Raw genomic sequence first — 14,351 nt, 5'->3', positions numbered from 1 at the left:
TGGGGGAATATTCTGTCCTTATGACTGTCTTCCCCACTGTCTCTTATTGTGAAGATCTCTGTGCAACTAAAGCACAGCAGTGGCAAAATCTCATTGTGGTAAAAGCTGACAATGGGGGATTTGTTAACAGTGGAAGTTGTTTTATGACCATTAACTGAGCTGTGGAGACAGAGACAAAGACAGAGAGCTTCTTTACTTAAAGGTTAGTATGCATGCATAGCAAACATAGCAGGCTGTTGTTATTGGTACAATGCCTTATAAGTGACTCTTAATACACTTGCTCGAGTCAAATGAGAATGCATCACTGATCAGGTGTTGTCATCTTTAGTAGAAGAGTTGGGATCTTGATGGCCTCTCCTCTCTGCTGCTCTCATAGGGGCTTCTACGTGTTCACTTCACTGGATTTGGCGTTTGTGACTTGTTGCTCAAAATTCGGCAGTAGGTGCTTTCACTTATATCATTGGGAGGAAGCGCTATCTCCTATACAGACATACAGTAACTGCTGTTTGCTCTGACTGGTAATTTCCTCTGTAAGGATTACTACATGGGTGCTGTTATGCTCAATCTGGTATTACATTAGGAAGCTAAAAGGGGCTGGGGCTGGGGCTGGGTTTGACTTCCTCAGGAATCCTCCGCTTCTCTTGTACACTGATTTACAGAATCAGTTTAATAGTTTGAGAGATGGCATCACGTCCCTTTGTAACAGAGAGACTGGCAGAAACCAAACTTCACTTTCATGTATCGGCTGAACCACTAAGATGACCCAGACAGTAGTTGCCATTTGGAGAATAAATCTGAATTAGCAGTATTTGGTGGGATCCATCATTTGTGACATGAGCTGTGAGAATTCACTGAAGGGTTTGTGGTGTTTTAGAGGGATTCTGACATTTTGGGAGCTTTCTATGAGTGGTATGCTCTCAGCTGATAGACTTCAGCCGCTTGCTTCCACTGTTTCGTAACTGCGTTGTGCAAGAATAGGTTGTCCTCTAATTGCTATAGACTGATACTGCACTAACACTCAGTAGGTTTTTAGACTATATCTAAATGAATTGGTTAGAAGATCCACTGCCTACATTTTACTTCTCCCAGTATTCAAAGCATGACTTTCTTTTGAAAAATAACTCTTCTCCCTGGGAGATTTCACATTTATGTGTCAATGACTCCACATCATATTTTCTCAACTGACCAAAAGGCTTTTTTCTAATAACCAGTCATGCATACTCAGTCAGGCTTTTTCCTTTTCATCCCTTGCCACCAATAATTATAAGCATTTCAGAAGTGTGGTCAAGTTGAAAATTTTTTCTTGCATGTGAAATTTTGTAAATAATCTGATGATATGTTAGCTGGAGGGCTGGGGTTTTGGTTTTTTTTTACTGCTTCTCCTATGGGAGATTCTTTCTAATGAATTAAAATACCTTTTTTGTACTAAAAAGTGGCTGTTATATATTTGCATATATATTACATACGTGTTATTCACTAATGCATCTTTTGAAACACCATGCTAACTTGAGAAGTTCCTTCCTTCCCTACTTTTCTTGATGGTCTCTCTGCAGTTATTTTAGCCGTGCAGAATGGTGTTAGCTAATAGTAGGAATGTGTTTTTGCACAGAAGCCTTCTGCCTGCATTTACTGTTATGCAACTTTCAGCATGTATCTATGAGACTTTGGTTGGTGTACCAGTATGTACAATGCATTGCTCCAGCAGAAGTGTCTGCTTGGTGCAAAAATATTTAAAACTAGAAGTGAAAGAGGACTCTTTGGAGTCATGACCTTAGGTGTACAGAAGAAAAAAAAATCACCTATAAGCATCCAGACTTCCCAGTGTACTCTATGAACTTATGTATGCCAGTAAATGGACTTGAATATGATTTTCATCATTGCAAATTTTGCAAAGATTGCCTGAAATCACCTGAGAAGCTTTGGCCCAGTGACAGCAAGTTGAGCAGAAATACTAAGAGGAACTGCTGCTAAGCAATCTTGCAGAATAAATCATTGACTCATTTCGCAATGTGAGATGGAGGCCTCAGAACACTGGGATTCCTCCTACACAGCACAGCACGACACAGCCACGAGGGACAACTTCTTCACAGTCTGATTTGGCATAGTAAATCTTGTGCCTTTCCCAGCTGTGACAGAGTTTAAATTGTTACAGAAACTCCAATAACTTTGCATTCTAATATCCCTGTGAAATACAAGCTTTACAAGCTGGCTGGGTCACTGTGTTTGCTTGGTCCAGTCCTAAACCAACCATGTCACCTTTGCTTGTTCTAGTTTCCTTTTTTACTGGGCAGAAATTCTCTACCATGCTTTTTACTGCTATCCTGGAGATAGATTTTCTATAGTACCCAGGCCAGGATAAAAAACACTTCAGTAAGGGGATATAAAAGGACGTGGCTTAAAACAGCTCTGTAAGACTCTGTAACTATAATCCCTGATTTTCACTTTGTATTTCAACTGTTGGGTCTTTCTGTGGCTGTTCCAAGGCTGAAAATCACAAGTGCAGTGCAGAATTCATCCATAACAAAGGAAGTCATGTGCCTGCTCTTACTATTCTTTTTTTTAGTTTTTACTTATAAACGTGACCATTGCCTCATTATATAACAACTGGACATGCCACAAAATGCCAGTGGATTGTTGCCTTGTTCAGGTGAGTTAGACACTTCAGATTTGATTCTATATTTTCACAGTGGTAACATTTGCTATTTACATAGCGTTCAACTACAACGCTCAGGTTAACCAGGGTGTGCAGGAGCCACCTGGGAAGACCGAGTATCTCTGCTGTCATCATTATGCAATGCCTTAGACATACAGAGTGCTTGTCTAGAGTAATCTGCGTGCTCTGCCCCTAAGAAGTACTTGCTATGTATGTACAATGTATTAAGGCGGTAAGTAAATGTAATGATCTCAAGGTTTCAGTGATTTTACGTAATTCTGGTATTCTGTTCAAAAGAACTTGCTCCTTTTATCTGTTATTGTGTTTATTTTAATGCACTTACTTCTTCAGTTTTCCATGCCTCCACATGTGCAGCTTAATAATCTTGTTCGCACTGCCTTCTGCAAAATTCTGTTTTATTTTCTCATCATTGCATGGGTCTCTCTTCTTTCAGCGCATGCCCTTTTTTCCAGCATACTGATGATGAACATTTGCAGTAACTATGCAAAAATGCATCTGCTATCACTGTAGGAGCCTTCACTGCATGAAGTGGCATGCTAGTAATTTAGCAAAATCACTGTGTCTGAGATGCTCTTTTCCTGCAACGTGCATGCTTTCTTCACTCTTGAGAATGAGTAGTTAGTTTAGCTTTGGGACCCAAGTTTTCAGAAGCTGCAGTGATTTTCTCCACCCCACCCCTACCCTAAACTGTGGTTGCTTGGGTTCGAGCTCAAAGTAACAGACTGTGTTCAGTGATGTGTTAGTCAAGGCAAGGCAACATACATCACCTTGGTTTGCAGAACTATGTGAAACAACAGAAACAGGTCTTTGAGCAGTTACTCTACTTACACGCTCCAGATCTTGATTTCCACCTGGCCTAAAATGATCTCCACTAGAGCTTGCTTTAATTAAAGGCTCCAAAATACAAAAAGCAAAATGTAAAGCACAGACAAGTTAATCTGTGCAGTTGCATTTACATAATTTGAAACAGAAGTTGAGTATTAATGGCTTTCTTCATCCCAAAAATACAGCCTTTTCCATAGCATCCTCCACTTGCATATATTCCAGATGAGCTGGGTAGTTAGTGCATTGGAAACGGGGATTGTTGCGGATATAGTTAAGGAATTCTGGAGCTCCTGGGTAGATGACATTGTCAGCCAGAAGAACTGAGCCCTTCCTCAGCAAGTTGCATTCCTAGAAAGAAGAGAAATTGCTTCATGGTGAGTATTAAGTGGACAGGGGTTTGAATGTCATGTTCTTTTGTGTTAGCCATGTCACACTCAAGAGCCTGCATCCAAAAACCCATTGTACTCTGGGTTTGGAGGGTAGAGAAGACATGGGAGAAGCTGAACAACTCTCTATCCAATCTTTAGTGGTCATAATTACTACGCTGGCTTTTTCTGCTAACACAACTGGAAGAGCCTTAGTGATGTTGATAAGGTGTTGCATCATTCAGGTTTTCAAATAACAAGTGCAGTGCAGGTATGCAGTTAGCTGCTCATGTTGTTTCCAACTACGTCAAAGTGGTTAGTAAGATCGTTCTGTTTTGGCTTTCAGGCCTTGAAGCTTTCTTTTCGTATGGCATTAAAATGTTGTAGTAGCTGTTAAGGCCACCTAAGAGATTGGCATGTACTGGACTGCTTTGGTCAATAACAGTCAAGCCCCAAAATCACGAAAAAAAACAAACAGATGTTCTGAGCTTCTTTTCCTCTCTTCTTGGCCAACCTTCTGCTACTTTGTTCAGCAGCAGAGCATGAAGTACGGTTTGCATGCAAGGAAGATCAGTCTGACAAATTTCCACAGGGCGTAATTAACTTGCAATATTCACCTGAAGTTCAACGTTTATCCTCAGTAAACCTAAAAACATAATTTTTGCTGGAATTTTTGTCTAGTAGAAGTTGCTTATCTGAGCTCACCAGCTATTTTAGAACAGAAAGCCTGTACTTAATCAGGCTGGTTGCTATCCTGTGGTTACAGGCAGCAGCCGTAGCTGAAACATGGGCTAGTTTTTGTCACTCCCAGTGTATTAGAGCGTTCCTGTTGATGAGTGTGCTAGTGGAGGCTGCTTAGCTTACTGCTCTCACCTCTGGTGACTGAACACCAGGCAGCACAGTAGAAGTGTTTTTAGAGACATGGCGAATATCCTCTGGTCTGTTTCTATTGTGCAGATTAGAAGCCTGTGAGTGACAACGCGCTGTATTTCCCACCAGACATCAGGATTTCCGATGCTCTTTGTGCCAGGCTTTTTCTAGAACTGCATGAAGAGGAATGATATCTGGGCCACTTGAAATATGCGCCACAAATATGAGTTAGAAAGAGGGTTTGTGACGTCTGAGAAAATGTGGTGGGGATCTTCATCTTTCTCCCCTGAAATTCACAAGTGTTTTTTTTTTTAAGCAAGGCAACTTTGTGTCACAATTGCGTCAGGCTACTCCACTAGGATGGAGCTAAACCAGTTTGCTTTGGCTGTGTTGTAAAGGTTCAGCTCTGATAAGGATGTCCTAGCTCCTCCCAGTGGAAAGAGCTCAGTCATGATTACACAGCCAGTTTAAAAGAAAACATTCTCTGGATACAAAATAATTGGAGGAGGGGACATTTTCTCTAGCTACTGATATGTAAATTCAGTGCTTGCTGTTCATAATCCCAAACAAATCCTCTCCTTTTCAAACAGATGTCTGGACAGGGGTGAAATTAAAAAATGCGTGTTTGGATGAGAAAACAGTGTTTGTAGTCCTCAAGCAGGGTGAGGACATAGTTGGTGGACAGACTTGCTGGTTCTCCGTGTAAGAGGCAGCCTAAAAAAAGTGGATTTATTGTAAAGAAAATAATTGAAAAATGGCCCTTCCAGCCAAATAGGCAGTTCAAGAAAGCTTTATTAGGCTGCAACTCCCAAACTAGGAGAGTATCTGTGTGTGTCCAGTGTTTATAGACACAGATATTCTGAATCGGAGCTTTTTAACGCTTCATCTTCCCATCCAAAAGTGCTCTAGTGCACAGTTACCTCACTTTTAATGCTACCTACTGCTATTACAGCCAACTCATTTTGTAAAGATAACAGGAATGGTTAAGGGGAGGGCGGAAGAAATGAGTAGAATCTTTCTTCATTCAGGGCTGGAGATAGAGTTGGACAGCACTTTTCTAGCAAGTGCCTGACTGGGACAGTCTGCACTCTTCTAGAGGTTGCGTTACAGCCAATCAATTAGGTGGAGTAAAGACTCCCAGAAAGATAATACCCAGCTGTGCTACTAAAACAGGATTCATGAGGCTCTGTTGGCAGCACAGCCCCAGGCAGAAGTGGAGGAGTTGGTACTCAGGAAATTAGAGCAGCAAATATGCAGGTCCTGAGTCTGGCCTGCTCCTACATCCAGGATGTTTGGCTCAAGTGTGCTGGTTAGTGTCCACGCAGATACTCCCTCCAGGGAGAGCAAGTCCCAGACACTGCACTCTTCCAGCTGGGATTTTTACTGCAGACCCATTTGTTCAGGAAAAAGTTCACCAGTATTTGCAAAGTCCTGAGGTTATCAGTATTTGCAAAGTCCTGAGGTATGTCTTGTGGGCAGTTGTCCCTAAGAAAGGTTTGGGATCCTATCTCCTATATCCTTTCTTGTAAGGTTGCTATTTTAACTGCCATTTTTCATTTTACAGGATGAGGCCCATCATACAGAATACAGGCCTCACAGACATCTGGGCATTTGCTACTTTATTTTTAGGACTGGAATTGTGCAAACTCACCTGAAGCAGGATGGTGTCTGGTGAATACTTGTCTTTCCAGTGGTCAAGAAAGACAAAATCCAGAGTATCCACTTCATATTTTTTCTTCAGCTGGGGGATAATTTCCTCTGAAGGGCCTTCAAGGACTTTTACCTGTAATGCAAATCCATCTGATGAACTGTGGACCATTAAGAAAGAGCTCATGCCTCTAGCTCTTCTTAAGTTGCGGCCAGGCATAGCTCAGTGCAACCTCAGTTGAGTTATTTGCTAGAGTGAGATCACGTGGACTTGTTTTAACAAATTGACTTGGTTATGTTTCAAAATATTTTTTCGCTGTGCTATTATATTTAAAAAAAAAATCTATGACCTTGTTTCTGTTGGGTAAAGTGACTCTCTATGGGCAACAAGGGAATCTATTGTTGAAAACACTACTTGTATTACTTTGGCATTTTCATTGCATCTCAGTCAAATCTTGTAGCTCAACAGGAAGCAGAAGATACAGAGAACAGGTTGGTTTAGAACAAAGCTGGAGGCTACGCTATGTAAGATTAATACAGCCAGTAAAGAGAGGCGGCAGGAGCAAGACTATTACATTTGCCTCACAGGTTTATTGGCCTAAGCACTGTTCAACTGAAAGAAGCTGCTACATGCTGATTTGTTAAGCAAGTACCATATACTGGGGGTGGATGAAAAAAGTGGTAAGGAAATGTGACTGGCTTATGACTCATAGTTGATCAGGAGACTAACTCAGATGGGGAAATGCAATTTGAGATGTCGCTACTACTTTAGATTCTCTTCGAGAAGTTAAGAAACACATTAGACAATCTTACATTGGCATTCATTTGCTCTATTTTTATCATTTATGTTGAAGCAAGATGTTGAATCTGTTGTCCAGATTGTCTTGTCAACAGAGAGGCACTTCTTGGGCATGAATCCTCTAACCTGCTGTAGATGTCTGCCTTGGGTTGAGACAGATTATAGACTGGAAATACCTGTGTCTCAAATGACCGTACAGGGAGTCAAGACATTGCAGATTGCCCAAAATATAGGCATCTGTGTTGTGACCATCTAGATTTGAACAGGTATGTCTCATCTGAAGTCCACTGCACATAATACAACTGCTTCCTGTGAGCTTTTGTAACAAGTTGGACTGTCGTTCAGTTTTCTGTCATACTCAGTCTTGACACTGATTTGAACCTGTTAGTTTATAAGCAGGAAAGCAATGTTCTAGTCTGGCTTTGGTGGAGGGTGACACAGTGAATTACTCAGCTGTACTCCTGTGAAATGTCAGGGAGTGTAAACTAGGCAAGAAGTTAGTTAAACTAACGACTGCTGTTGGTGCAAGAATAAAGGAAAACAAAATATCCATGAATAAATATGGGCTGGAAATCATAGAAAGGTTTCTGATTATCAGGAGAAGGAGTTTGTGTGGGAATCTTGCAGTTGCATAATAGCAGCAAATCTAACCAGTTTTGCAATAGTGATTGCTAATTTTAAGACTCTGTGAGCTGATGTCCTGTGACTATAAGAAGGTGAAACAATTGACCCAGGAGCTCCCCTCCAGGCCTGTATTCTTACAGTCACTATGGGCTTTGATAAAAGCCCATAGTGAACTGTCAGCAAACTGCCTACTGCAGTAATCAGTAAACGGTAAAGAGGCCAAACAAGAAGATGAAGCCTAAATGCTTTCACATGTTAGGAGATTTGGATTGAAGTAATTGGTTCTGTCCTTGCCCCTCTGAATCCTCATTCAGACTCACACTGCAGAGAACTTTGGAGAACAGCCCTGGCCATTTTAGTTCCACCCCCCCGAGTCTTGACAACCCCAAAATTCTACCATGACCTCCCACTGGGTCTGAATCGTATTTGGGCCCCTGACTGCTGTTAAGTCATTTAGCTCACTTACAATGTATATGCAAAAGAACAAATGACCATGGCTTTCTGCATGGAGACCTTACAACTTCACCAGTTTTCCCTGGTATCAAGCCTGTCCGTTAAATTCTGCTTGCTCCCAAACATTTAGGATGCTGCACTTGCTTGACAAGTAGAATAATACATTTAAACCTATCATTGCTGTTTCTTTGGATATATTCCCAGTTTCCATGCATCACTGCCCCATACCAGCCACAGACACAGGTAAATGGTATTTACCTTATCTTGTACTCCAGCAAACTCGATCATCTGTTTAGCTATTGCAGCAAACTCTGGGTTGAACTCCACAGTGAGGAAACGAGCACCAGCTTTCAATAGCCGAGCAATCCTAACTGCTGAGTAACCACAGTATGTTCCCAGCTCCAAAACAATTGATGGTTTGATCTCCTCCACTGTCTTGTCTAGAATTAAACCTGAATAAAATGGAAATGGGTTAACTTTGGACAAAATCAAACTGGTTCATAGACAGAAAGGTAAGTTAGTAATGAGAAACTTAAAGTCCAAGCGCTCAGTTGCTCAGGACATTCAAAATTTAAGGGTTGATGTCAAACTATATACTGTTTCCTTTGCAAACTGGCTTGTCTGTGACCAAGTTGATCATGAACATTCTAATATTCAAAATGCAGATTTTCAACTACTAGAAAAATCCTAGCTTCGCAATATAAATATTTCTGAGTGAGAAAATGCCTGAGTTAACTGAAACATTTTTAGTGTTACAAGGGAAAAATGCAGTGTTTTATTTCCAAGAACTTGTTGCAGAACCTGACTGAATTTGTGAACTACAAAATGCCTGAATTTTGAGTGCTCATAATTTGTTGCAAATGCTATTTGCCGTAATCTGATATAAAACTTCTTATCCTAAACGGTTGTTTTCCGAGGGGAAAAAATTTAATTATAAAGTTGCAAAATATTTGGATTCCCCAGATGACTTCATGGGATGGAAAACATTAGTCAATTGTTAACAACAACAACAACGTTCCCAAAATGAGGTGCCAACCTACTATATCCAGAAGACAGGAGAAGAAAGATTTCATTGTCAGAAAATCGTTCCCTCTCTTACTTGTACGGACAGACACTAGATAGCTAATCTTAAAAGGTATTTGAAGGGATTTTTTTCTGACCCATCTATTTTCTCAATACACATATACATTTTATTATGTGATTTTTTTTTTCTTATGGGTCATTTGTTTGTGAATAGTATGATGTGTTACCGCTTGCATTTGAGATTGTGGTCACTCTGGAAATCTTAGGAATTAAAAATGTGTTAACTTTCTACAGCTCATCTGAGGAAAAGCCATCTTGTCAGAGCAAAAGTAGAGTGAAGCTTTTTAGGAATATAATCCCAAATGATCTAAGTTTAGAGCTTTAACAATTCCTGCTCAGCCGCTGTCTACTGTTTTATTGCCCTAAGCACCCTAGCATGGTATGCAGAGGATGCCCACGACGTAGGAGTATTTTTATTACAGTGCTTACAGTTGTGTTTCACTAGCTATGTTAATCCTAGACTAAGCAAATTCCTCTAACAATTTCCCACCAGAAAGTATATACTCTAGGAAAAGTTTTTGTATTTAATTCCCAAGGGAATATGTTAACATTTTGCCAATACAGTTTTATGAAGACACTGTCACTTCCCTGCATCTAAGAAAAAGAAAATAATGTTTTGTCCAGGTAGTTTATTTTAGGAGATGAGAACAAGATGATTTACTTGCTAAGTAGCAGCAAAGTCTGATAGCTGCATTTGTGTATTACATGGGTAGGCTCTCTCCCTTCAAAAGTACGTTGTCTTTAACTTGTTTGCAGATACAAAATACATATGGTTTAAAATACTTCACTTCTTTATATAGCATCTTTCAGTTGAAAATCTGAAAGTGCTTCACAAAGTGAATTATGCTTCAAAGCCACCCTGTGTGAGAAGTGAGATACAACGTAGCTCTAGAGTTTTCCATAACTTGTCACCCTTTGCTTACACAGTTGCAGTGTACACAATACACAACACCAGATTTAGTTTCATGACTTCTGGATCTCACTGGAGACCCATTCTCAAAGACATCTGCACAGGCATGCATTATTGTTTGCAGAATTATTTTGCTGACCACAAGGCTGCTGTGGCTCTTTTTTCAGCAGACAGCAGAGGCCATGTGAATTCAGTAACACGTCCGGTACTGCACTAGTCTCAAAGGATATTTCAAGAGCAATCCCTGATGCAATTACCTTTCTCATTGCCCACGTTCATCGCCCACTCTTTCTGGGAGCAGTACTTATCTATAGTGTCCACGACACTACAGGGGTCCCCTCGGACTGCATTCTGCAGCACAAAATTTAAAATCCTCTGTTCTTTGCTCTGATTCATGATGAAATTGGTTATTTTCTCCCGGATTATTTCATTCCAGATAAGGGCAGCAGTGCCATTTTTCCTGATGAGTACCACAAAGAGCAGCAGAAGGAAGAGCAGGACGAATACAATGAACAAAAGGATTGAAGAGCTCTCCAGCATCTGGAATGAAAGAGGGAAAAACAGCCCAGGGTTAAGGAGGCACAGGAGAGAGCTATTTTTTAATGTAAATATTAAGCTGAATAACCCACAATGAACCATCCTGAACAGGAACACAGAGTTTAATTACTGCACTGTGCAGAATAGCTGAAAATGGCTCTCTGTCACTCGGTGATGCATAGCGCTCTGTGGCACTCCCTTTAGAAGCTAATTTTACAGGCAGTCAACAAGTGGCTTTATTTAATGCTCTGATCCCTTCCCCCACACAGCTGCTCAGTCCTGTCTCCAAACATGCCACCGCACAAGGAGGCTCTTAATGAGCATCAAACGTGTTCTAACCATTTTTTAAAAGATTTAAAGTCTTAAATAATTAGACTCTGCATGCCATCTCACTCTAATTTTGGAGCACTGGAAAACTTCTGAGCTAGCCTTGGTAAGACAACAGCAAACTCCTCACCTTTTAATTTTGAGCTACCTTGCATGCAGACCTTGTTAGCCCCTGCTCTTCTGGCATGCTCTGCAGAGAAACTGAGGCTGGATGTTTCAGTAGGACTCAAGCTGCTGGCCCCCTCCTTCCAGAGCTTGCAGGAGAGATAGCCAGGTGGCATGGCTTACAGAAGATGGCAGCCTTTTCCCTACTCATTAAACCTTTGACATGAGCCATCAATCTGACACTTCTGAGAACAAAAGAGATTATATATATATATATATATATTTTTTTTTTTTTTTTTAAGAGGGGCTGTTTTCTCACTGGTTATAAAAATGCAAAGCTAAATTCCTAAATTACAGAAGTGCCCAGGCTCGTGGAATTCAAGAGATGTAACAGAAGAGCCCACTGTTTTTCTCTGAGGGGCAGGCTGCAGTTTTCTGATGTGATTGTGCTTATTCTTCCCCTGAAATTCAGCGTCATAGCTACAGGTTCCTCTGTGTGTGCAGGACAGGTATTGGACGTTCGTGTGTGTGTCTTGTCTCTGTGAGTTCAGGGCATCTGAACATAAAGCTCACCAGATGGGATGCATGTCACCCGGTACAGCTCAAGCAATAAATCCTGTCAAAGCCATTTACTCTGAGGGGTTTCAGACAAGACAGCATATAGGAAGGCGCTCTTATTTCCATGCAGGAGTCACAGCACAAAAGACCTGATAAGAAAGGATTCTTAAAATTAAAGATTTAGCCTTTGAGAGAGTGCAAAACTAAGGGTTGTGGCTTGCTTGAGGCTCTGGCTAAGCTCCTCTCGTACAACACAAAACACACCTCGTTTCTGATCATGTAGCTTGCAACACCTCTACTTTTCCAGCTGCCTCCCACAGCAGGGGCTGACAGCTGCATGCTGGGCGGAGAGCACAGGTTGGAATGTGCTCTAGTTAGCAGTAGGACGAGTGAATGTGAGGTTTGTTTGTTCTTGAAATCTAATGCGTCATTTGAACATAGGTCTAAAGGATTCGGAAGCTATTTCTTAACCATAGTACGCTGCCTTGAATAGGGTCAGTATGGTGAGTTGCACTGATTTTTAAACTATTTTTTTAAACAACATGCCACTCAACTCGTGGCAGTCTCTGTTTCCTTCTGTTAAGTCTTTTTTGTCTTCCAGCTTGCTAAAAATGGTGAACAGCTTCTATCTGTAATTGTATTAATGTTCTACCTACCCAAAGTTCAGCAGAACCATTGCTGCAACAGGAACTACAAGAAGTTCCTCGAAAGTTTTGCCTAAATTGCCAGAGACCAAAAGTGAAAGGGCCATATGATTAGCCCAATATTCCCTAGATCTCTTCCTACCTATTCTTGCTTCCCTTTTTGTTTGTTTTCCTCAAAATTTTCCCCAGCAAATCCAAAATATTAATGGTGGTCAGGCCTCCATTCTGTAGAGTGACCTGTACATGTATGTTACACGTGAGACAAATCTATCCCAGTACTTGAAATTTTGCATCACCATGCAGAGCACATTTTGAGTTCAGAAGATGACTGAGTTGCCATGGAGACATGCTCAGCCTACAGTACAGCTGATGTGTGTTCACCCATCACCTACCATAGTTGCATAGCAAGTGTAATTTGTTTGGAGCCCTTAAAAGTCTATTTCTTCTTCTGCCTTCAAATAGTCATCAATGTTAATACTTACCTTTCTAATGTTTTCCTTGCAGAGACCGACCTGAGATACTTCCTTTCAGGGCTCACTGGTATCATTAGCACATGAAAATCTTGCTTCTTGGGTTTTCTGAATTTTGTTTCCTAGGCAGTAAGAAGCTTCTTCTGTGAGTCAGTAAGAGGATGAAGGTCTGAATGTCAGTTTTTCTCCTTTCCTTCCATGCACTAGCAGTTCTGCTGACCAGTCATAAGTCAAAATCCTGGGCCTTTCTAGATGGAGTTTCTGCTCTTTTCAGTCCCTCTCCACAAAGTTGCTCCAAATCACCTGTCAGCTGGGGGCTTGGCTTGGACTATGAAAATGTTATTGGTTTAACAGAAAAATATCTTTTTTGTTGATGTCCCTTGGCTCTCATGGCTTAGTCGACAGTATGGCCACAGTTGCTGGACTGGGATTATTGACGTAGCAGAGAGGCGATAAGCGTTCTGAACTGCAAATGAATGGACGGAACCCAGGATCCATTTACCGATGCCAGTGGGTGTCTAACCTTCCTGGCTCTAAACAAACGGATCACCGCGAGCCATGCCTACCAGTGACTTGTTGGGTAGCAGTCCAACTATGCTCAGGCACTTTTAGACTTTTAGAGCTAGAGCCTTTCTTGGCATTCTGAATCATTTCAAAGTTTTGCCAGACATAACCCTCCGGCTACAATGGATATTTCAGCATCTGCTGAGTTAAACTGATATAAACTGTTGCTTTGGCATTAGGCTATTTTGCCACTATGTTTGAGACTGTCCTTCAAAGATCTGTCAGACAGCAAGAATGGATGACAGCTGCAGGATGAACTAGGTTGCATATTTCTAGGGGAACAGCTTTCCTCCTGTATTGCTCAGTATATATATAAGACCACCTGGTGAGATTTTGCAAACAAGGAGCAACAGCATCTGTAGATTAATCTTTATAGCTAGGAATTGTAAACTTACTTTGCACTGAACCCTATTAACTCAGCCCAAGTCTCTGTCCTGCAGAAATGCTAATACTTTTTTTCTGACAGGAATCAGACTGTGAAGAGTTCTTTTCATACCTTAACAAAAAGGATTTGTTTAGAGGTTTAAAAACCTGCCCCTTCATTTTCATATTGCTTCCCAGCATAGAAGAGCATATTGGCAAAGTTTTCCAGTGTGTAATTTTCCAATCCTGCAATCCTGCTACAATTTTTTTTTTTTTTTTTTTGCAAAATTGCAAAACATCATATGATCACGTGTATAAAGAAGGCCTGCCTCTCCTTTGTCTGTAGTCTGGAAAACACTATTGCTTAACACGTCTCTGTTAGCTAGCGGAGAGAAAAGCATTCTACCCAGATTACGCCTGCTGATGTTTAGTAACGTCACCTGATTTGACAAACTGAAATATATCACCCTCATCCTTATCTGAACAGCAGTATCCTTTAACAATTTTGTTGTTACAAAAGAGTGCACTTAGTG

General features: G+C 40.9%; 1 protein-coding gene across 14 annotated transcripts in view; it reads right to left on the bottom strand.

Annotated features, from left to right (window-relative positions):
• Positions 1-174: 174 nt before the first annotated feature.
• COMT (catechol-O-methyltransferase) overlaps positions 175-14,351 on the bottom strand; it is a 28,834-nt gene continuing 14,657 nt past the window's right edge. For 7 of the 14 annotated variants that reach the window (XM_068911549.1, XM_009666731.2, XM_068911557.1 and 4 more), the window contains 4 exons: positions 10,508-10,790; positions 8,516-8,709; positions 6,386-6,517; positions 175-3,847 (listed from right to left, as the gene is read on the bottom strand). In XM_068911549.1, coding sequence (XP_068767650.1) covers positions 3,668-3,847; positions 6,386-6,517; positions 8,516-8,709; positions 10,508-10,790 — 789 coding nt within the window. In that variant the 3' untranslated portion in view covers positions 175-3,667. Of the gene's footprint in view, positions 3,848-6,385; positions 6,518-8,515; positions 8,710-10,507; positions 10,791-11,792; positions 11,927-12,903; positions 13,035-14,351 lie in introns of all 14 variants that reach the window. The other 7 variants (XM_068911551.1, XM_009666732.2, XM_068911550.1 and 4 more) reach the window with 3 other exon arrangements.

This window comes from Struthio camelus, chromosome 17, assembly GCF_040807025.1.
Source record: "Struthio camelus isolate bStrCam1 chromosome 17, bStrCam1.hap1, whole genome shotgun sequence".
Classification (NCBI taxonomy): Eukaryota; Metazoa; Chordata; class Aves; order Struthioniformes; family Struthionidae; genus Struthio; species Struthio camelus.
The sequence above is the reverse complement of the archived record's forward strand: the minus strand, read 5'-3'. Positions and strand labels throughout refer to the sequence as shown.